General features: G+C 43.6%; 1 protein-coding gene across 1 annotated transcript in view; it reads left to right on the forward strand.

Moving 5' to 3' along the window:
- Nucleotides 1-24,598, forward strand: part of PREX2 (phosphatidylinositol-3,4,5-trisphosphate dependent Rac exchange factor 2) — a 284,012-nt gene that overhangs the window by 70,128 nt on the left and 189,286 nt on the right. Inside the window, exons 3-8 of the mRNA XM_083187220.1 lie at nucleotides 2,472-2,594; nucleotides 3,298-3,402; nucleotides 7,490-7,591; nucleotides 10,714-10,875; nucleotides 15,119-15,252; nucleotides 18,790-18,893. Of these exons, the coding sequence (XP_083043346.1) occupies nucleotides 2,472-2,594; nucleotides 3,298-3,402; nucleotides 7,490-7,591; nucleotides 10,714-10,875; nucleotides 15,119-15,252; nucleotides 18,790-18,893 (730 nt within the window). The remainder of the gene's footprint in view (nucleotides 1-2,471; nucleotides 2,595-3,297; nucleotides 3,403-7,489; nucleotides 7,592-10,713; nucleotides 10,876-15,118; nucleotides 15,253-18,789; nucleotides 18,894-24,598) is intronic.

Genomic DNA, 24,598 nt, shown 5'->3' on the forward strand with positions numbered 1-24,598 from the left:
AATATCACACCAGCTATGGATAAACAGAAACCGCGCTCGCTGTCATCTTTATCTCTTCAACAGAGGCGAGTGGGAAATCCACAAAAGGACCAACTGGCTTTATACTAGTAAAGCCCAAGCACTAAGAAACATAACATCATGTGACCTGTACATCTTGGGTGAAATGTAATAGGGTGAGAGAATCACAAAGTGAGAGATTTGGTAAGAAATCTCCAGTTTGTTTTTTAAAGCGGCAATCATTTACACTGCAAAATCAAACTGGTTACATAGAAACATAGAATTTGACGGCAGATAAGAACCATTTGGCCCATCTAGTCTGCCCCTTTTTTTACCCTTCAGGTAATCTCAGCCCTTTTTAATCCTTATTTCTTTGTAAGGATATTCATATGCCTATCCCAAGCATGTTTAAATTGTTCTACTGTCTTAGCCTCTACCACCTCTGATGGGAGGCTATTCCACTTATCCACTACCCTTTCTGTGAAGTAATTCTTTCTAACATTTCCCCTGAACCTACCTCCCTCCAGTGTCAGTGCATGTCCTCGTGTTCTATTACTTCTTTTTCTTTGAAGAAAATGTCCCTCCTGTACTATGTTAAAACCCTTGATATTGGTTTTAACGTAGTTTAGTTAACCCTTGGTTTGAAAAAAACTGGAGATTTCTTACCAAATCTCTCACTGTCTGATTTTCTCCCCCTATTACAGTTCACCCTTTATGTCTTTTGGTTCCATTATGAAAGTTGTCTTTATTGAATCTGTTTTCCCAAACTAAAGTTTTTAAACCACTAGGTGAGATATATTATATCATATCATGTTTACATGGCAGAATGTGTGCCATAAGTAAGAGGCTACGAGATAGAGGTTTAAGTGGTAATCAACCACCAAAGCCAACCTGGTTTTTCCTTTTAAATTGCTGCTTTAAAAGTAAGGGTAAACTCTACAATAAGCCCTTGTATATAAACTACCTGGCAGAGCGGCAGTTTTACAGCACATGTACGCTGATAGCGCTACTAAGTGTTCTCAATCTGAAATGCGTATCATTATCCAGTTGATTCTAATTGTACCAATATGTAGAGTGGCGGATTGGGATGGAGAACCAGCCTGGAAAATTTCTGGAAGCGGCTCTCATGGAGGTAGGGCCTGTTGGGGGGGGGGGGGGGCGTTGCGGGGGCAGGATTCCTAGCCATAGGGCCTAATTCTTCATAGGACACATTTGCAACCAGGAGCAGATTGGGATAGTTGCAGCAGCCCTCATGGAGATGGGATCTGTTAGAGGGGAGGGGTCTGTTGTAGAGATGGAATTCCTCCTCATAGGGCCTGATTCTGAGTTTGGCCCTTTCCTGCAGTTGTGCCTGGTTCTTTTATGTTAATTTCCTAGTATCATGGGCAGATTGGTCATTTAAAGTTGCCCTGGATACATTTCCAAAATGTACATGCCCACATTGCCAACCTGACACCTTCTACCCCATAGCACACCCACACCAGCATGCCACCCTCTACCAGCTAACACACTCAGCCTATCTGTCTGTTCTACCCCATTCCAGCCACAGGGGTTTTGGCCCACTGGCAATCTTCCTTATACCTTCTACAGGTTGAGTATCCCGTATCCGGATATCCGTTATCCGAATTATTCCAAAAAACTTTTTTCTTTTGGAATAGTTTGAATTCCCCCCCCCCCCCCCCCCCCATCCATGGGGTCCCCCGGCGTCCACGGCAGGCCTTCAGCTTCATCTCTGGCATCTCCAGCGGTCCCAGGAGTGCACTGTGCGAGTTCCCAGGCATGCCGGTGACGTCACCGGCACGCATGAGAACTCGCGCAATGCACTCCTGGGACCGCTGGAGACGCCGGAGATGAAGCTGAAGGCCTGCCATGGACACCGGAGGACTCCATGGATGCCGAGGGACCATCGGAGACCCCCCAGGGGACAGGTAAAAGTATGTAAAAAAAAAATATTCCAAAAACCGTAAAAATCCCTTATCCTGAATGCTCGTGGTCCCAAGCATTTCGGATAAGGGATACTCAACCTGTACTACCAATCCTCCGCTGGCTGCAGCCACCCTTGTGTCTTTTCCTGCAGTTGTGTCTGCTACTTTATGCTAATCAAACTACAATGCCCTTCCTTGGTGACTGAAGTCTGCACCACACTTTTAGGTTGCCAAACTAGCATATGGCTGTATCATTTGTGGTATTGCTGAGTCATATTACTATGGTCAGACTATTACCACAATTACTACAATGGGATTCATGTGTGGCTATGGTCTGAAGTCAATTACTAACCTACCAGATAACGATTTTCAGGCCTAACACATTTCAGTATTTTCCAATTGGTCTATTCAGGTATCTTCTGCAATGTTACAGAGTGTGCGTATGAATAGAATTCCATTTTCTTTACATAAATGTGATGTACTTAGTTCTCCAGCGACTGTCTGAACAGTGCTTAATTTACAGAGTGTATAACAATGTGATCTGTCTAGATGCTATTCTCCAACATTGAGGACATTCTCGTGGTACACAGAGACTTTCTAGCCCTGATTGAGCAGTCTCTTCATCCAGAACCTAATGCGTATCAAGAAGTGGGAATCTGCTTTCTTCAATTCGTAAGTTCCAGCTTTTGTTTCATATCCTGGTTATTGTAACAATGGACCTTATTCTAGGTCCGTTCGCAGAAGGCGTTCATTCTCATGGGGACCGATGTTTGGTGTATGCTCAGCCGTGTTCATGCAGCCACGGCGAACAGGCTGTTCGAGGGTGCACCCACCCAAGGCTGTGGCCGGGGGGCGTGGGGCGGCGGCGGATAGTCTCGCCCAAGGGAATGTCCAGCCTTCAATGAGCATTCAATAACCTTTGTAATTCATATGTGGGTTTAGTAAAGGGATGATCCGGCAACCCTAGCTGCAACAGACGCAGGACACTAGAAGACCTTTGTTAATAAAAAGCGAAGGAGAATCTGTTTTGAAAATCTTTAGCCCCACCCTCTCCCCTGATTGGTTTGCTGCCTGACCTGTCAAAAAGCAGTGGTGTAAATCGATGGATAAAAACATATCAGTTTCCTATTGATGCTGACCAATTAATGATAAACCACTATTGATGTTCATCCCTACATCCACCTCCATTGGCGCACTCAGTGAGTGATTATTTTTCCTAGAGGGCATGTACACGCTCGTGCTTGTGCATACCCCCTTTATGTCACGGGGCTGTGGTGGCGAATGCTAATTATGAATGGAACATTGTGTCTTCCTCCAGCATTGTTGTTCTATCGCTACTATTATTTAATCCATCATTTTGTCTTTTCAATTGTAGAAAGAGCGCTTTGCCATATATGATGAGTACTGCAGTAACCATGAAAAGGCTCAAAAACTTTTGCTTGAACTGAACAAGATTAGAACAGTGAGAACATTTCTGCTGGTAAGAATTTTTTATCCCTGAATATGGTTTCTTGATTTATGGAGGCCTCCTATGTCTAGGTGAATATATTTTGCACTTAAAGCGCTCATAGGGCACGGTCGGCAGCATTGTTGCTTCAGAGGTCCGTTGCAACTTATGTTTCCGTAATTGGCGGAGGTGAGTCACCGGCAGCGGGCATCTTTACACAAGACAGTGTCTGGGTCATTAGCCTATTTTTGCAAGTCCTCTGCATAGGGAACTGCACATGTAAATGAGTCAGGCACCACAGGTGCCAATTTATGTTTTTGCTGGTGGGTGCTCAAGCCAAAAATATAGAGGAGTGGCTTCATGGGGAAGGGGTGTGGCCACAAAATAATACCAATTTATATTATGGAGCACAGTTGTCTCCAATATTCGAATTACGGCAACAGTGTTCCACATACATAAATGCCCCCACAGTGCAGGTACATAAATGCCCCCACAGTGCAGGTACTCCGCAGACAGAATACACTCTTCCTGGCATACTGTTTCCCAAGTGGCGGGTCCGGCAATGTGGGTGCTGCAGCCGCAAATTAGCAAGTTAATATGGCAGCCCAGCAGCGGGACCCGGGCCCGTGGGTGCTCATCAATTTCCGTGGGTGCTCGGGCCCTTGAGTACCCACAGAATCGGCACCTATGTCAAGCACTATAGCATATATTTATTTATTGCTATTTGTTTGTTTCTAGAAAATATTTTCCAATCCTTTGTTTTACCAAATTAACTAAAGAAGCAAATATGACTTTTATACCCAAACATACTCTGTAATATTTGCTTTTCTATTTTTTTTTACACAGTACTCAACCTCTACATTGCTCCAAGGGAAATGTGAACTTTGTTTATGATACATTATACTTTATAAACTCCGGTCCTTTCTGTCTGAGCCTAGGACTGGATTCCCTGCAGCCCCCCTGAGGTTGTGTGCCACCTTGAGCCTATATGACTTAGTTGTGGGGTATAGTGATCAAACACAGATACAGGGGAATTAAATATCTCAGCACTCAGCTATTGAGGCGTGTGACACTACCCAGGGCACCTGATCTGAGCAGAGGCGTACAGTACATTTAAGGGGAACAGAACATTTTTTGATGGCCTTCTCTCTTATTTGCCCAAACAATCATTCCACATATCTGACATTATATGCATTTATATTTACTGCACCTTATATATATAATGTCAGGTGGGTAACAATGCGACCGTGTGTGCAGAGTTAAATATTGGATTTTTCATATTCTTTTGCCTTCCCATTAAACCGAATAATCAAATGTTGGACTTTCGTACCAGAAATCCCCAACTGTGCCATTTCCTTTCCCATGCTTTACATAGGTCTATGAGAAAGCGACCCAAGCACTTATAGACGAGACACAGCAGACACACAATTAATAGGGTAAATATCCGTTTATGATCCCAGGGGCTCGGTAGACAATTAGGGCGTGGGGCTAACATGCTTGTGAAGGAGACACATTGAAGAAGACACATTTGGAGACACATTCCTGAAGAACATATAGTGGATTTTACCTAAGCGTCTCCCCCTTCTACCCAGTAAAATCCACCCCCTTCCCCACTTGGCCCACAGTCCATGAGGAGCATGTAGATTTGAGACTTCACATTGAAGTGTTCTTTGCTAATCACAATTCTGACAGACCAATACCAGAAGGAAATGTTTCCTCCTCCTGGGTCTGCCAGTCCAGATTGTAAAAAGTGCTTCCAATGGGAAGCCACTCCCTTGCCTCTCTGTCAGTCTTATCTGGCTTCTAGGGGCTGCAGCCTATGCAGTCCCTAAAAGCCGGGCTTTGTGCATGGGCATTTTTCCAGCTTCCTGTTAGATTATGAATGCATGCTAGGTCCAGGACTGTCAATTTGAATTGCCACCCACTCAGCCCACTTCCTTCATAACTGTAGGAGCTTCCACTATGACTCTTCATCCCCACAAAAACAATAAAATGGCGGTCATTATACCAACGTAAAAATCCCGAATGTTCGATGGTTGGGATCCCAAGCAAAAGGGCAATTCTCCCTTAATCTCCCCATAGAGGGAGAAAAGAACCTGTAGTTAACCACCGAGCCCACAAGGGACTTTTTTGTGCTTTACCCCATTTCGGAGTACTGGCGACCGAACTTCCTATGTCAGTACACTGACCGTCGGGATCCCAACCGTCGCCCAGTTATACCACACCCAAGCCAGCTTTTTTTTTTTTTGCATTTGTGTGGAAAATGTGACATTCAACTGACTTTTGGGCTTTTTGTAGCGATGTGGTTCAATGCAAGACAAATGGTCATTGCTTAAAATAATAATGGTGACACATGCAGCATAATTCTGTAAGGATCTCAAAAGCAAACTTTTTCTCTAATGCGCAAATCCATGCTGCAATGCAGGTTGGGCAAATGTAATCTGTGAAGAGAGAGTTAGATTTGGAATCTGCAGTGCAAAAATAAAGCAACCAGTATTTACCCTGCACATAAACAAAATAACTCACCTAAATCTAAAGGTGCCCATACACGGTACAATTGCTGGGTGAGATGAGATCTGCGCTTTGTCACACATCTCATCGCACAGCTCCAAAAGTATGTGCTGCACATATGATGCCCGCCCCCGCCAATGTCCGAACATCCCCACCACTTTGCAAATGGATGTTTTGCATAAACGTCCATTCACAAGGGTGCGTACGGGCTGAAATTATTTAATCGTCGCCGACCATCTAATGATTTTTCCCCTGTTCACAAATATAAGTCAGTCTTGACTATATATATGTGCCAAAAAAAGGGATGTGAGTGTTCCTTCCGATGGTGCCTAAAAACAAGTGGGAGAAGGAATACAACCCTAGTGCATTTCAGATGGGACGTTTGGTGGATCTTGGAACAGTTGCCCTGCCTGACTTTGGAGGTTTATCCCGGGTATCACCTCCTCATTTAGCGCATAAGAGAGCTGCTCACCCCAGTTCTCCACCATCTGGGTAATTGGCCATTGTTTTATCATATGTCCCATGTTTGTATATGTGTGTGTTTTAAATAAAGTGGTATTGCACCATATACCTGTACTTTGCTTTTTGGGTACCCACCGGAGATAACATTCTGGAATTCCCATTGGAATCATCATTGGGGAGTAAGAATATTACATTGTGTGACCGTTTGGAGAAGAGGAGACGCCACTTCATCAGGAGGAACGTGCGGTATTTGTTTGGCATTGTATATTCAGTTTACTGAACACGGAGAAGAGGATCGCTCCCCTATTTACAGGGTTGTATTCCTTCTCCCACTTGTTTTTAGGCGTCATCGGAGGGAACACTCACATCCCTTTTTTTGCTCTAGTATCTTTGTGGTGTTGGGACACCACGGTTGGGTGCACCCACCGTAGGCTGCCTGGCGCTTCTATCAGCCAATCCACTCTCTTTGTTGTGCATTCTATATATGCACCGTTCGGTCTGAGAATGAAGGGAGAGACTGACGTCCTGTGACGTCAGTCTCCTGCTTGCTTCCGCTTGCCCGCTTGCTTGCGCATGGGGACGCCCAGAATTTTTTTTTGCCTATAGACGCTGGGCGTCTCTAGGAAAAGGCCCCATGCCCGCTTCGATCCCCCCCCCTTGCCCATTTCAACTCCTTGGTGACTGTGCAAGTCACCAAAGGTGTCCGCTCAGCAGCCCTGCACATGCGCATATGTGAAAATACGCATACGCAAAGTGCAAAGATCGGTCCCTGGTGCAAATACGCCGGGGACCAAACAGACTAGAATCAGGCCCATGGTTTTACTCATGATTAGAGAAAAATTTTGCTTTTGAGATCCTCGTTGAATTAGGCCCTTGAGGTTGTGATGATAACCTGAATTATCCATTTTAAATGAATCGCGATTTATCTTGAATATCAGGCAAATAAGGCCATGTTCTGTACGTTTAGATAGTAGATTAATTCCTGTTAAAGTTTGTAAGCAAATTGTTGCAGTCTTACTGGCAAACCCTGTATAAAAATGTAATTATCCTGCTAGCACACATTGCCCACTTAATAATATCACTGTGCGGAAAAAGAGAATAACACGGCCAAGATTTGCCTGAAAACCAATTTTGTTTGTGCTCTCAGAACTGCATGCTGCTCGGTGGACGGAAGAACACAGATGTTCCGCTGGAAGGATATCTAGTTGCACCAATACAGAGAATATGCAAGTACCCACTTCTTTTGAGAGTAAGTATGCTTTGGTTGCTAGGGGATGTTATTGGAGGCTTGAAGCATGTTCCTCAGTGTATTTAAATCTCTTTCATGCAATCATTTCCTTTCCTTTAACAGGACTGTTATTATGCAGAGCATAACTTGGTACAAAAGCAGAGCATGAGCATCCAACAATGACCAGTAAGAGACCTTATATTTGGTCTCTTTCTATGTATACTTGAAGCACATATTATTGGTGCGCAGTTATTTGTTGTTGTTGTTGTTTGTGTTCTCAGAGTTTTATCAACGTTTGCCAATTTTTGGGATACTTTTAGCAATTCGTATCTCTGCAATGAAAAAACGAATCACCACTTACAATAAAATATTGCTGGTGCAGCTGCTGTACGACCCAAACATATACGTATGACCTTAACATATGACTTTGCTGGGCCAGTCTTATATATATGTATATATAGAGGGTATTCAATCCCAGGTCCCGACATTCATGACCCTGGCCCGTTCTCAGCCCGCTCAATGAATATTTTGCAAGCAAGATTCAATGTCCCGCCTGCCGAGCACCGAAAAGGGGGCGTGTCCGCAAGAAACGGCCGGAGATCGTCGAGATACAGCCATGAGCTCAACATTCCATGGCTGTTCTCGGCAAAACGGGCCCGACTGCTTTTAAAGTCGGGTCCGTTCTGCCAAGATGCCTCTTCAATGCTGTTGGGAAAGACAGCATTGAATAGGCACCCGCCACTATTTCCCCCAGTGGGGGATTGAATACCCCCATAATATAAATAGGAAGAAGACAGAAAAAAGAGTATCACTGTGTGGTGCACTAGAGGAGACTTTTAATAAAATTTTAGTCAAAGATGCTTAATAAAATGTTGCAAAATATTGACATATATAAAAAGGATGCTAGATCCTTAAGTACACAGTGGGGCCCCACTGTATTGCCTTCCCCAATATTCTTAGTAAGTCTTTCGTTGAGGCGTTACCATAAATTCACAATACAATTTCACTGTAATATTTCCCTATAGGTTCTTATTACTGGACTCCTAGTATATAGCCCGTATTGTGTGGGGGTACTGATCCCCTTAGAAACTGGGCTTTTATCGGGCCCAAGGAACAGGGAAGGAATGCCGTAAATTCTTGATAGGGATACAATATAAGAAAGGCAGACATTTTAAATGATAAGCGTGTTAAGGGCTACTCCCGTGACCCGGTGTTGGCCGATGGGTGTGCTGCCGGTGGATCCCACTGTGCCTGTGACAGCACCCGGTGCCAATAGCGTTCTGACACCTGATGATTCACTGCTTGGGAGGCAGCTGAAGCTACACTAGCCACTGGTGAAGGGGGAGAGGATCTGCGTGTTCCAGTTACCACCGCTGATCTCCCGTCCGCCTCATACACCGCTTTTCTGGCTCAACGGACCCATTGGCGACTGGCGCCCGTAGGTAATGCTACAATCTAAGTACAGGTTAAAATACATTCATTGAGGGGAAGGGAAACGGGGGTGCGCACAATATTTCCTATTCCTCTGTGAAACTTGCATTTTTCTGCTCTTGTTTTCTTTACCCCCATAATATCCAAACCTCATAGTCCCTCCATCGGATAAAGTAAAAGCAGGGGTAGCCAGCACACCATAAGTTTAATGTACTGTACAAAAGTGATTTAAAAAAAAAAAGAACTTAGCATTGGCATATTAGAAATTCTTAAACACAGTAATTTAACAGCGGCTCAATGAAATCACCCATCCTGGATGGATCATGCAACCGCTTTGTTCTTAATTACCTTCCGCATAGCCTGCTATATTAAAAACTTAAAACTAATTTAAACCGGGGAAATGTTTGCTACAGTAGGTGGAACATTTTAATAAAAAAATCCCTGCTTAGTGGGTAGCTGCAAATAAGTGTCACAGTTCCCAGACCACCCATCAGGTTACAGGTTTCAGGTTACCCAGCAGGTGCATGTGACAGTTCACCAAGGTGATGCATTATAATTGCCAGACGGACGTTTTAACACATCACTCCGAAAAGAAGCTACCAATTACAATGCCAATATAATTCTGCAAATCAATGGAACAAGTGCTTCAATTTGCTCAGTCAACGCCATCATAGAAGTAACTCACAAAAGTCATCCATCCACTATAATATATATATATATATATATATATATATATATATATATCAATATCATTTTTGTAAAAATATTCAAAAACGTCAAAAAAAGTTTATCAGAAAACATCAGCCATTTTTTTTTCACATATCCTGACGCTACTTATTAGATAGGCAATAATGGTTACTGTAGACATCGCTTGCGATAATCTCTTTAATGTATAGTTTGGGGCTTTTCCCTCTTTGATAAATAGATCCCATTATTGCTTTACTTTCTTTTGTCCAATAGAAACATAAAAACAAATGTGATATTGATGAATATTTACATAACTAATATATTACATCAAAATATGGTTTAGGGGGAGATTCTCTAAGAATCTCCGCCCCCCATCGCCGCCCATCGCATATTTAATTATCGCATATGTTCTAACATATGCGATAATTAAGGCAAAGGACAGCTCTTGCGTTAAGAGCTGTCCTTTGCGGTGAGAGTCGCCGGGTCCCAGCAGGTCCCTGCGACTCCCCCCTCCCTCACACACCCGGCGCTGCTGCTGCTGCGCCGGGCTCTCCTCCTCCCTGCACCCGGAAGAGGATCAGTGCAGGGAGGAGGTCACAGGTCCGGGCAGCACAGCGCTGTGCTGCCCGGACACAGGTGAGGGGGGAGGGGGCGGCGGAGGGTTGCGATAGAAGCCCATTGGCTTCCATGGGGCAACGCCAGATTTTTCTGGCGATGCCCCCGCCGCGGTAACCCGGCGGGGGATGCTTACAGCATCCCAAAATGCGGTAAAAACCCTGATAAAGGGGTTTTTACCGCATTTTTTGCTTAGAGAATCTCCCCCTTAATCACATAAACTAAATAAAGTTGATTACAACATAATAAATATATATAGGATAGTCCCCGCAGTTCACACCAGAGAACCTTCTTATTTTGCAGCATTCAATAAAAGATCACACATTCATATTGTTCCGCAGAAAGAGTCAATGCAGTCGCACCTACTGCTGAAATCTTCTTTTAATGTATCTCATTATATCTCCCTACAGGAGTTACTGAAAAGAACACCAAAGAGACACAGTGATTATGCCTCAGTGGCGGAGGCTTTGCAAGCAATGAAGGCCGTGTGCTCTAACATTAATGAGGCTAAGAGGCAGATGGAGAAATTAGAAGTGTTGGAAGAATGGCAGAGCCACATAGAGGGCTGGGAGGTAAGAGCCAATCACTGATTCAGCTGTCACCTTTACAATGTTCTTCTATTCTGAAGGGGTTTTTACAGTAAATTGGTTATTTCTCTAATGAAGACTGTGGAGGGGTGTATTTGTTTTCTTCCAATAGACTTTTCCAAGAGAGCAAAAAACTAATATTTACAGTAATCATATTTGCAGTACTGCTGCTTCTTTCCATGCCCGGTTCTCCAGTTTAGATAACTGTCATGGTATATGTTTGACACACTAAAGGTCGACATGCATTTGATTGACCACTCAAGGTTGACATGGCCTAGATCGGCACCTGAAACAGGTCCATATGACTAAGGTTGACATGGATGGTCAACACTAGCATTAGTTCAACAATGACTAGGTGGACATTCAAAAGGTTGACACGTCTTTCACCTTTTTTGGGGCCAACATGTGCCGTCCATCCACTAGGGCATGGTGGGAGAATATAATTGTGTGCAGAACATAACAAAGGTGCCATGGCCGAAGCATTGCGAGGGCAGCAAGCCATGCGAGGGGATGTGGTACACTTTTAGGGACAAAAAGGGGAAAAATCAACGTTGAGCTAACCTTTATTGGTCAACCCAATGCATGATCGTCCCAGTGACCCTCTGTCATACCATAGTGCGCTATTAGTGCTGTCATACATTAATGAAATGATATAGAAAACTGATTGGTGGATAGGAAACATCCATATACTGTACTAGTTATGATAGGTGTACTGTACCAGGAGAGGAAGGGAGGCAAATGTATAGGGTAGTAGTCAATGCGGCCGGCGAGAGGGTTAATCGGCGAGGATTGCAGAAAAACAGCGATCCTCGCTGTTTAACCCCCTCGCCAGCCGCTCGCCTTATTCAACGTTCTGAGAATTCCCAAAAATAGCGAGACCCGCGGCTAATGCAGAAAACCCGCTGTATTTAGCCGTGAGTCTTGCTGCTTCTGGAGTCGCATACGCCAATTCCCCCTCGCTCAAAAAACAGAGCGAGGGGAATTGGCGTATGAGGGGGGTGAGTTGAATACTGACAGGGTGAGTGGTGACAGCGAGCAGGAAGCCCTGCTCGATGTCACCGCTCGCCCACGGCATTGAAAACCCCCTGTAATAGAGTCCCTCCGTATAAGTGGAATTCTCTTTCAATACATGAATAAAACAAGAGCGAAACGTCCATCAGATTGATAGGATACAAAATATCTCACAGCAGATAAAGTCCTCAGATGTGTCTGATCTTGGTCATCAAAGGCTGATGTATTGGCCCAATAACTAGAGAAAGTGTTTTAGAGTGTACATTTTATTTTGAACATGTCGTATATTAATGAAAAGCAGCATTACAGAGCTACAAATAACGCCATCAAGCTGACACTCATATGCAAGTAATGTATGGGCTAATGGTTGCATTAACACAGTTCACAAACATTTATAAGATCAAAAAATATAGATTTCATAAATGGATTCATCGGAACCCGTATTTTACTAACAGAACGTGATAGAGATGAATAAAACACAAATATATGTCTACGGTTTGGGTTTCCCAATAAACATGTTTGGCTTCAGTAAATAAACATCTGGTTTTCGGCAGCAGTGCCCCAAGAATAGGAATGTGGAAACAAAGTGATTTCCTACCAGAAGGAAGCATTTAACAGGAGGGCTGGGCTTAGTGAGGAATAAAATAGAAAAAAAGATATATTTAGAATCAGTAAGGATCAAAGCATGGCTTACATTCCTATACATGACTATATGCCGATACTGTGTATTAGCATGGACATCACAGCATTCAGTTACCATCTGCACCCCCTATACAGTCTGCTCTTTGTCTTCTTACACGGTTTTTGTTTATTGTGAGTTTGTTATTGTTTGGGAGCTCATTTTGTATTTAGCTGAGACCATTTTGTTATACTTGTTTAGATGGTATTTTGTGCATTGCTCATTTTATGTTTGTCTTCAAAAACTCAATAAACACACACACACACACACACACACACACACACACACACACACACACACGTGTATATATGTATTTACTGTTGCCATCTGTTGAAATTCAACCCTCTCCATGCTGACTACGTCCCATCATTAATGTTCTTACATTCTTTGTACAGTACATGCCTAAACCTACCAGTATTATAGTAAACATATAACTTCCGTTACTGCGAGTATAAGGAGTGCAGATAATAATAATATTAGTAGTAGTAGTATGTTATTTATATGGCACCTTTCTCCTAATTGTGCTCAAAGTGTTTTATATTTGTATTAAAAAACACAAGGTACAAAATATGCTTAACAGAAAATACAACTAAAATCTGGCTTGTATGTTTTGGGGGAATTAAAAATACATGAATGAATGAAATGTGTGATAAACAGGAAAGACTTGAAGACTTCAGAAGAATCTTGAAGGATGCTACAGTGGATTCCATTCTGTGTATAGAGCTTTAAAAACCAGTAATGTAAAAATAGATTTGCCATCCTACAGGTAGCCAGAGGCGGGAGTCAAGAATGGGTGCTATGTGGCTGGAACATGGCTGGCTAGTTAACAGCCTGGCAGCTGTACTTTGAACCAGCTGCAAGCAATGCAATTATTTTGCTGAAATACCCATTGCAGTAGACAAAGGGGGAATCCAATTGTGGATGAAGGGTGCGAGTTGCCATTGCAGCGGCAATGAAACACACCCCTCTCCCCCTCAATTTGCTCAATTTAGTATGCAGCCCTACAGGGCTAAGAACCAAACTGTGCGAGTTCAAGCTGCCGTAAATGCTAACTCGCGGACATAAGAACTGTGCTTACAATTGGATTCCACCAAAGTGTGATCATACATTTGCATGTATGACTTTCAGCAGATCTTCTGAGCTGGTAGGATCTGCAAAATGACCAAACGACCAGGGGGGATGCTCATTGGATCGGATCCAAAACATAGACAATTTACATACAATCGGTCAAGATTGTATCAAAATTGGGGGAATTGAGGCCAAATTGTTCTGGTGTGTACCCAGCATACATTTCTGACCCAGTAAATGTTCTAAAAGGCCTGATGGCTCTAATCCAGAAATATGACAAAGGAGTTTCGTAGCTCAGCTGGTATGTGGATACATTATAGGAAATCTCCCATCACTTCATTCGTAGTTTCTGCTTTCACTTTCTGTAAATAGTAGGATTTAATAATCCTATTAGAACTAATGTCATGTCTAGGTTAACAGTTCTAATAGTGATTTCTGAAATAACTTTGCAAATGTTGGTTTAATATTGTAGCATATGTTCTACACTGGCAAAAAAAAAATCTCGGTACTTGTGGATTATCACGGCTCCCATCGCATGCCATCGCATGCCATATATAGTGGCATGCGATGGGATGCGATTTTTGCCGTATTTTAAAGTTTTTTGACAAAATCGCATGCAATCGCATCGCATGCGATTTTTAACAGAAAAGCATCCAAATGCATTGAAATTATTATGAAACATGTTCAATGGCCCCCAAATGGCATTTTTGAGGCTGTACCACCCCCACTATCAACGGGAACCCGAAGCGTGGCGAGCGCAGCGAGCCCGCGAGGCGTGGCGGGGAGTTGAGAATAGAAAGTTTGGCGAGCGCAGCGAGACACCGAGCCTGAAGCGTGGCAAGCGCAGCAAGCCCCGCGAGGGGACGCGGACACCTGTGAAGCCCGCGAGGGGACGCAGATACCTGTGAAGGTATCCTCGTCCCCTCGCTGGGCTCGCTGCGCTCGCCACACTTCGGGCTCGGTGGCTCGCTGCGCTCGCCACACTTTCGATTCTCAACTCCACACCGACGTGGATAGTGGGGGTATGAAAAGGTCGTAGGACGCGTACCGCCGCCGCTCGCCACGCTTCGGGTTCGCGTTGATAGTGGGGGTGGTACAGCCTCAGAAATGCCATTTGGGGGCCATTGAACATGTTTCATACTAATTTCAATGCATTTGGATGCTTTTCTGTTAAAAATCGCATGCAATGCGATGCGATTTTTTCATGTGCGATGCCCATCCTGGGAGCCGTGATACTCCACAAGTACCAAAATCTCAATTTTTATAATGTATAGTTGTGCTTTATTATCTGATTGGAGTATTGCTATTATTTTGTTTTCTTTTGTCCCTATTCATTGGCAACTTGTGCTTTTGAGTACATCATTCTGTATTATTTTTTCTGCATTGCTAATTGTTTTGATGTTTTGTTTTATTACGATCTAAAAACAAATGATTTATACTTGAGGATTTTTTAATATTTACGTTTATTAGGGATCCAGCATAACGGATACTTGCACTGAAATGCTGATGCACGGAGGCCTATTAAAAATCTCCTCTGGGAACGTTCAGGAGAGGATTTTCTTTCTATTTGATAATCTTATAGTCTACTGCAAAAGAAAACATCGGTAAGTGGCAGCAAATCAACTTCTCAAGTTATGCGGGATGGATGGTTATGCATACAGAAACAGAACAGAGCAACACATGGATTTCTGTTGTGCAGAGCATCAAGTGTCTGCCCCCGTCTTTAATATGTTTATATAAAACATTACTTAAGCTTTATATCATACAGCATACACCAGCACATCCAATTATGTGCTCCCCCCCCCCCCCCCCAGTGGAGGCGCTTCCTGAGCCGGCTCTTGGAGATGACATCATCTCCAAGTGCCAGGACCGCCAATCGCCACGCCGGGCCCCGACCGCTGCTCCAGGGGCAAGCCCTGCACCAAGGTAAGCAGCTCGGCAGGTTAGATAACCCGGCATACTTTTTTACACTGCCCTCTACCCGTGTTCAACCCAGGTCAGGACCTGGGTAGAAGTCCCGTGTAAATGGACACGGGTTGACCCATTTACACCGCCGCTGACCCGGGTCTGGCCGGCCGCTGACCCGTTTTTTTGCGGCGGTGTAAAAGGGGTATTATAGTGGTGCTTAATGTGAGTGCCTGTGAGAAATTTGGGTTTGGGAGAATTTCGAAGGTGGCAGCACCCTCTGCTCCTTTCGAACTGAGGGACAGATGTATCAAGCTTCGAAAAGTGATAAATTGGAGCGTGATAAACAGCCAGCCAATCAGCTCCCACCGGTAATTTTTCAAACCCAGCCTGTAACATGGCCAGGTAGGAGCTGATTGGCTGGCTGTTTATCACTCTCCATTTTATTACTTTTTGAAGCTTGATACATTGGGCTCTCAGAGTGCTGTACCCAGACTCTCAGCACATCACACAGGTAAGAAGCTGCAGACTGCTGCGTATTCGGGTCAGTGACTGGCACATCTATTAAGTTGGGATGTTGCCCATAGCAACCAATCAAATTCTATCTATTATCTTGTACAAGGTGCTATATAAAGTAGACTCTGATTGGTTGCTAGGGGCAACATCTCATCTTCCATAGAAGTAGGAAAATTGCCCCATGATATGCTCTATACTGTATATACAGTATGTGTTTTTGCTCATTAATAGCTGCTTCGGTTCCACATGTAGTGTCTTGGAAGCTGCGGCTTTGCGGAAGTCTTGTGGAAGTCGTAGAGTTATGTAAATTGTTTGCATTTGTGTATTTTTCCCTCTACTCCTCTTTAGATAAATAATCTACATTCCTGTATTTCCTTAGGGAAACAAGGGATATGATATGAAGGGAACTTGCTGACAGCAGTGTTCATGCAATCTCACACATCATGTCCTCTTTCTGGCTGTATATACATTAACACTGACAATTTGCTACACTGTGTGTTAGCCAGTCACAGTGACTGATAATGTAGACATGTACAGTAGCTACAGTACAGGGACTTGGACAGCATTTGGACCTGGGCCCATCGGTCTCCACATCTCTTTGTTGTTGTTTTGTCTCGTCCGTTCCAAAGAGTCAATGTACTTAAAGGTTCAGCAAGTTTGTTGCTTCAGTTCAATTTAGGGGTTATTCTGATTCACTTGGAAAGGTACAATCACTCTCTAATGGACAAAACCATATGCACTGCAGGTGGGGCTGATGTAACATGTGCAGAGAGAGAGAGAGTTAGATTTGGGTGGGGTGTACTTCAAACTGATATCTATATTGCAGTGTAAAAATAAAGCAGCCAGTATTTACCCTGCATAGAAACAATAAAACACCCAACTTGTCATCAAGTGTCCCCACAATGCCCACTTCTCTAGGGGGGGGGGGGGGATGCTGTTCCCTGCTTTCCTAGAAGGGTCAATTCACTTATATTTAGAAGTCTCCCAGACATTATTGAAAAGTAAAGGCCTGGGACTTTTGTAGCTGAAGGCATCCAGCCTTCCACATGATGGTATAAATATCCTGCTATGGTGCCACTGGAGGGCCCTTGACAGAGCTCTTTTTGGGACGGACACATAAACACACACACAAACAAACACATGGACACACACTCATGCACTCACCCTATGTACACTGCATCCCCCACCATATATTGCCCCTATATACATTGCACCCACCTTCTCTTCCATATTACACATCCCCCCTGGTGGAGGGGTGGAGTCCTGTAATCTCCCCTCCCAGACCAGCTGCTGGTGGCTAATGGTCTCTACCCCTAGACTGGCCAGGAGTTGTGCGGGAATTGGTGAGTTTACACATGCCAGACTGTCAGCAACTGTGTAAGAAGCGACCCTTCCCCCTCTATAATCCGGTGCTGGGGTCTGACATTTGACTGTTTTTTTTACTAGTATCTATATATTCTTGGAGAGGGGTTGGGATCATTTGGTATACAGCATGTCGGTCGACAAGCATTAGGTTGACACCTTTTGGTCGACATGGGTAGAGGTCAACATGGTTCTAGGTCGACATGGGATAATATCAACATGGGTCTAGGTCGACATGGGTCTAGGTCGACAGGTCAATAGGTCAACACAAGTATTATGTCGACAGTGTCTAGGTCGACAGTCAAAAGGTCGACATGGGGTTTTTCACTGTTTTTTTTTACCTGAATGTTGACACCATCGGCATGGACACAGTTTCCAGTGCACCGCATCCCCTCGCTTCCCCCGCCATGCTTCGGGAATGGTGACTCGCTGTGCTTGGCACACTATTTTATTCTCCCACCACACCCTAGTGGATGGTAAGGCATGAAATACTGCCTGTCGGCACATGTCGGCTCACAAAACAGTGAAAAACCCCATGTCGATCTCTTGACTGTCACTGTCGACCTAATGCATGTGTCAACTTAATGACCTGTCGATCTAAACCCATTTCAACCTTGACCCATGTCGACCTAGAACCATGTCGACTTAACGGTGCCGACCCAATGCTTGTCGACCGACCTGCTGTAGACCAAATGACCGTATCCCCTTGGGGAGTAGCCAATGGTTTAGTTACTAGTTGTTTCCCTGCTAAGGATTATGCCTCCTTCCTACTAATTCTCTGTACATTTGTGATAACAAACTGTAATTAAACACCACCGAGTATATAAACCATGGAATATGTCAGGGTTACAATCTAAAACAACACTTATATACAGCATGTATACCTATGGAACAGCAATGATACAAGGCATAGCATTTCCAGTATTGCTAAAGATGGTCGACAGTCATCAGGTTGACACCACTAGGTCGACATACTGCAAGGTCAACATGGGACACGGTCGACATGGGACAATGTCGACAGGTCATTAGGTCGACATAAGCATTAGGTTGGCATGGTCTAGGTTTTTCCCCCCGAATGTCGACACAGTCGACATTGACACAGGATTAAGTGCACCGCATCCCCTCGCACACACTTATGCAGTATATAGCTTATGAATCGTCATGTCTTACCAATGTATGACATGTTACAGGGCGCATGTCCATAACAGTATAATTACAAGCTCAATGATTGGTTTGCCTGTATTTAGCATGTACAGTAGTGCGACCTCTTTACCAAAGTGGCTAACATTCCTGATGTTACATAAGGATGCTTCTTTTCACTACAGTAATTATATTAAATTCATTTCATTTTATTGAAGGCGTTTGAAGAATAGCAAAGCATCCACAGACGGGCAGCGTTATCTCTTCCGAGGACGCATTAACACAGAAGTGATGGAGGTAGAAAATGTTGATGATGGAACAGGTGTGTATGCAAATAATCCCAGCAATGCACACAAAGCTGTTGTCATTTTTGCTGACAATGCAACTATTTCCTGCTGTGCAAATGTCTGCTGTTACCTCATGCAGTCATACAATGTTCATGTACAAGGGGCTGTCAGGGGCAGATGTAGGAAGCAGTGACAAGGGAGGAGAAGTGAGCCAGAGAAAGTGTGGCCCATGGCAACCAATCAGCACTGAAGTACCATCTATGATTTGCATAATATAAAAGAATACAGAGCAGCTGATTGGTTGCCATGAGCCACTTCTCTTCTGATTGACTTCTCTTCCCTTATCACTGCTTCATACCAGAGATGGCCAAAACGGATCATTAAGCTGAGCCGGGATCCGACGGATCTCTCGGTGGACCGCTACGGATCTTTTAGACGACTCCTCGGTTCACTTTTACAGAAAAAAGGGGAATATACATGACCGAGTAAAAACACTGATCGATGGCTGGGTGCAGAATCGCCATCGATGGCAACCATCGATGGCGTCTGCACCGATGTCCATCCCTGGCAGCAGCAGCTAATCTTTCTATCACTTGTAGTCACAGCACTGTACTCTTTCAACAGAGGTAGTACATCTCAGCTGCCACAGGTGGCAGCACTGAGATTAGGAAAATGCATTGTAAACTGAAACGGATCACCTTTTTGGAATCGGCGGCTCATTCGTTCTTGAATGGGATCCGTTCAAAAGATCCGGTTCGTTCGCGGACGACCCATCTCTACTTCATACATAGACACGGAATGAAGATGATGGTCTTAAACCAAATATATACAGTAGATGTGTATTTTTGCATGTCAATCCTTTGCAGAACACATCATATAAACAATTCATGTTTAGTTTGATATGCTAAATAATTTGTCTTCTCTGTATTCTTGTTTTGTTTTTGTTGTTTGTTCATTTCAATTCTTAAGGGGTTTTCAGACAGTGCCATTTTGTTTGCGATTTTATACCGATTCAATTGGGATCAAACCGGGATTGAATCGAATGGCAGGCAAAACGCATTTGATTGGGACTATATAGTCTATCTGTACTATATATAGTCTAGCCTGCACAGTCTATTTTTCTCTTTTATTTCCATACCGTGGGATTGCGGATTGGGATCAAATTGGCATAGAATGTGGCTGAAAACTGTTCCATGTCCATTTACTGTAAGCAAAATCGAAGTGTCCCAAGAAAATATACAGTATATAAAAGTATTATTTCATATTGTTAACTAAAATCAGTAAAATACTAAAATAGGTGCTGGGGATGTGTGTAATAAAGTTATAAGTTACAATTATACACATATCACTTTGCACTTATTTTAATATTTGGCTGATTTTAGTTAACAATATGAAATAATAGTTTTATGTTGGGTCACTTCGTATAGGTTATGTGATTGATACAATTACAAATACAATGAAATAGTTGATCTTGAGTGCCACTTGTAAAAATACATTTTTTTTCTTATTTCTGTTTCTAGAATTCTTATTTCTTTTTTGTTTTATTATTGAGAAACTAACCCTATAATAACCTTATAATGATACAGTTCCATCTACAGCGGGGTCATCCTTCTTCAACCATCTGATATTGAGAGAGCTGGTTGGGGTTGTGAGCCTGACTCGCCCCTCTCAGACATGCGTTGCTCACCTCCTAGCTCTCAGTTGGTTATATCCAACTCCTGGTTTAGCCCTTAAGAGGTGTTCACCGGTGCGATTTTGCTTGTGATTCGACTCCAATTCGATTGGGATCGTATCGGGATCAAATCAAACAGCAAGCAAAATGCATTAGATTTGGACTACATAGTACAGATCTGTACTATATAGGGGTGTATTTAATGCTTTCTGAGAGCTGTGACAGCGAGCAATGCTGCCTGCTCGCTGTCACAGCTCGCAGGGTCAGTATTCAACTGACCCCCCTGTACACGCCGTTTCAACCTCACTAGGTTTTTGTAGCAAGGAGGAACCGGCGTATGCGGCCGCTAAAACAGGCTCACGGATAAATGCAGTGGGTTCCCTGCATTAGCCGCTGCCTAGCTGTTTGGGGGAATCATCGCCGTCCTCTGACAGCGGGGATTTTCCTGGCGCGTTGAATACGGTGAGCGGCTGGCGCGGGGGTGTTAAACAGCGAGGATTGCTTGTTTTCGGCGATCCCCACCATTTAACCCCCCTTGCCGGCCTCATTGACCCCAAAGTCTTGCCTGCACATTCTAATTTTTGATTAGATTCTGATGCCGCTGGCCCGCGCATCGGGATCGAATCAGCATCGAATGCAGCTGAAAACCATTCGATGTCCATTCAATTTCTGTTCGATTTTGCTTATATAAGCAAAATTGAATAGAAAAATAGACCAAACCGAAGTGTGTGTACAGGGCATTACAGTACCTGACCGGTGGGTAACCACACTAAAGACCATGGGAGCACTGTTTTATTTTAAACACATATTGTTTTTTTAATTCTTAAAAAAAATTTAACAATATAAACCCCTGGTCCTACAGAACACCGTAAATTACAAGCAGTCATTTAGTAATTTTTTGCAGATTATGCTAAAACAGAATGGAACATATTGTTTTATAAACAAGACTTAATTGCTTTACAATTTTGCACTCACACAAATGCTAGCAGAATAATAAGTGTACTAGTTTGTTATTTTGATGATTAGTATTCAGTATCATTTTATTCTTTGTCTTGCTCTGACAATTAAATCTGCAATACAAACTACAGGTAGATGCTTTTCAATGAGCAAGTACAATGTATTACTAAACAGACTTAGGGGGTAGCCAATCCCCGCTGCTATTTCCAACGTGGGGAAATAATGACGGGTGCCTATTCAATGCTGTCTTGTCTGACAGTATTGAAGAGGCAGATCGACAGAACGGGCCCGACTTTAAAAGCTGACGGGCCCGTTTTGTCGTCAATGGCTGTGAATTGTCGCGATCAAGGGCGAATTTCGACGATCCATGGCCGTTTACGGGGACACGCCCCCTTTTTCGGTGATCATCGGGCAGGACATTGAATCGTGCCTGGCGATATGCTGTTGAGCAAACTGGGCCAGGGTCACGACTGCCGGGACAGATCGACAGTCGTGACCCCGGATTGAATACCCCCCATTATTTTCATAACTTAATTTCCCATTGTAAAATCATGAGCACAAATGGTGTTATAGGACAGTATTCTTTATACAATATTGAATAGGGAATACAAGTAACAAAATACCACTAGTATACTGCAGAAACACAATACGAGTAATTCATTTTTTTTTTTTTATTCTTAAATGGAGAAATTCCCAATAAGGAAATTTTTAAAGGGATATAAAAAGGTCAATGGGCAGTTCTCATAAAATATTGGTCAATAGGTAACACTAATGGCTTGGTTATCAACCATTTAGCCTTAATGAATTGCATATTGTGTATGTACCATGACCATACATACCATAGTATACGGTATATAGATCTTATTTAAGATCAACATACCGTATACTCTGGTACGTATGGTCATTAATTCAGATTTTTTATTATTTTTATTTTACTGTGTGATTCCACAACATGGCATTCTTTACCACCCACAGTTTACCCCTAATGAAGTCTTTCGAGACAAATCGCGTAGGGTTGGACGTTAATCTATGCTGTTAAACCATCAAGTGAACTGCAAATAAAACGGATGTCATATTTTATGCATTTTTTATAAAAACAATTGAACTTGCATTTGATTGAGAAATATTTTGATCTAATGTTGATCTAATCTCTTGAAGGTGGTGGTATTTGTTAGCGCTCTCTATTCACCATTGATATATATATATATATACTTTTTATGGTACTCTTTACCTAGCACGGCGCCCATCGCGGTCATCGCGGGCATTGAATGCACTAAAAAATCGGGTGCGACGCGACCGATGCGATGCCCGCCATTTCCCATAGGGAACAATGTTAAATTTCTCAATTGACCCGATTATACTGTTCAATGCCTCAATTGACACGATTTTTCCATAGGAAACAATGTTAAATGGCCCACAGAGGCCAAATAGCCACCCTGAAGTGTGAAATGGCCCCCAAAATTGTTAACGCCACCCCACGATCAACGTGAACCCGAAGCGTGGCGAGGGTAGCGAGGCCGCGAGGGGCGGCGGTACGCGTCCTACGACCTTTTCATACCCCCACTATCCACGTCGGCGTGGAGTTGAGAATAGAATAGTGTGGCGAGCGCAGCGAGCCACCGAGCCCGAAGCGTGGCGAGCGCAGCGAGCCCCGCGAGGGGACGCGGATACCTGTGAAGCCCGCGAAGGGACGCGTTTACCTGTGAAGGTATCCGCGGCCCCTCGCGGGGCTCGCTGCGCTCGCCACGCTTCGGGCTCGGTGGCTCGCCACACTATTCTATTCTCAACTCCACGCCGACGTGGATAATGGGGGTATGAAAAGGTCGTAGGACGCGTACCGCCGGCGCTCGCCACGCTTCGGGTTCACGTTGATCGTGGGGTGGCGTTAACAATTGTGGGGGCCATTTCACACTTCAGGGTGGCTATTTGGCCTCTGTGGGCCATTTAACATTGTTTCCTATGGAAAAATCGTGTCAATTGAGGCATTGAACAGTAAAATCGGGTCAATTGAGAAATTTAACATTGTTCCCTATGGGAAATAGCGGGCATCGCGTCGGTCGCGTCGCACCCGATTTTTAGTGCATTCAATGGCCGCGATGCCCGCAATTTTTTTACCTGCGATGCCCACGATCAAAATCGTGGGCGCCTTGCTAGGTGAAGAGTACCCTTTTTATTGTAGTAGGATGAAATATGAAATGTTAAATGGCAGAAGTCTAAATTGGAATTTGTGTAGATCAGTAGAGTAGAGTAGTAATGTCTCCCAGATAAAGTGACACCCCCCCCCCCCCCCCCCGAACAACTTAAGAACAATTTAATTACTATTAGAGTGATTTTAGCTTTGATACGAGGGATTTTTCCCTTTAGTCGTGGAATGTGATTGCACAATAGAGGAGACGACTGCATTTCTGCCTGGGAAAAGGCTCTGACATACAGACACAGACTAAAATAGTCTTCTGCTTCCTGATGGACCGGCTAATACGTTCTAGGAGGCCCTGACATTTCCAAGCTTGTGTATATGATACTTGCCTACATCCTGGCATCTTTATTTGAACAAGATTCTGAGTTTAATTTTGATTTCTATCTTTCAGTTAAAAGTAACCAAGTAGGTCATAATAGATCATATTGGTTCTGATCATGCGTACATTGTACAGGATAATGGATTAAAAAGCCTGGATGGAAATGTTTGGAAAAATGATAGATAGACAGGCAATGCAGCTGGGCTTTGGTGCTGGCTCTCTGACATTGTACTGACTATCTTACCATCCCTAAGGTACGGAGAAGTAGGGAAATTCCCATAGCGACCAAACCGTTTCTAGCTAGCATTTATCAAGTACGTTTTTGTAAAATGATAGGTAGAAGCTGATTTATATACTTAGACATGAGTCTGCTAATATTCCGGCAATTACATATTATAGCACAGTCCAATGTCTGTGTCTTATAACAGGGACATTAAGCACATTGGGGCAGATGTAATGGGTACTTGTGGGCAAGAGATAAATGGGTACTTGTGTATTATCACGGCGCCCCCGATATTAAGTTGCATGATTTTTCATCGCATCGCATGCCATACACCCGATGCACATCGATGCGATTTAAGCCCCCTATACGATT

The sequence above is a fragment of the Crinia signifera genome, chromosome 5 (assembly GCF_055691185.1).
Source record: "Crinia signifera chromosome 5, ASM5569118v1, whole genome shotgun sequence".
Lineage (NCBI taxonomy): Eukaryota > Metazoa > Chordata > Amphibia > Anura > Myobatrachidae > Crinia > Crinia signifera.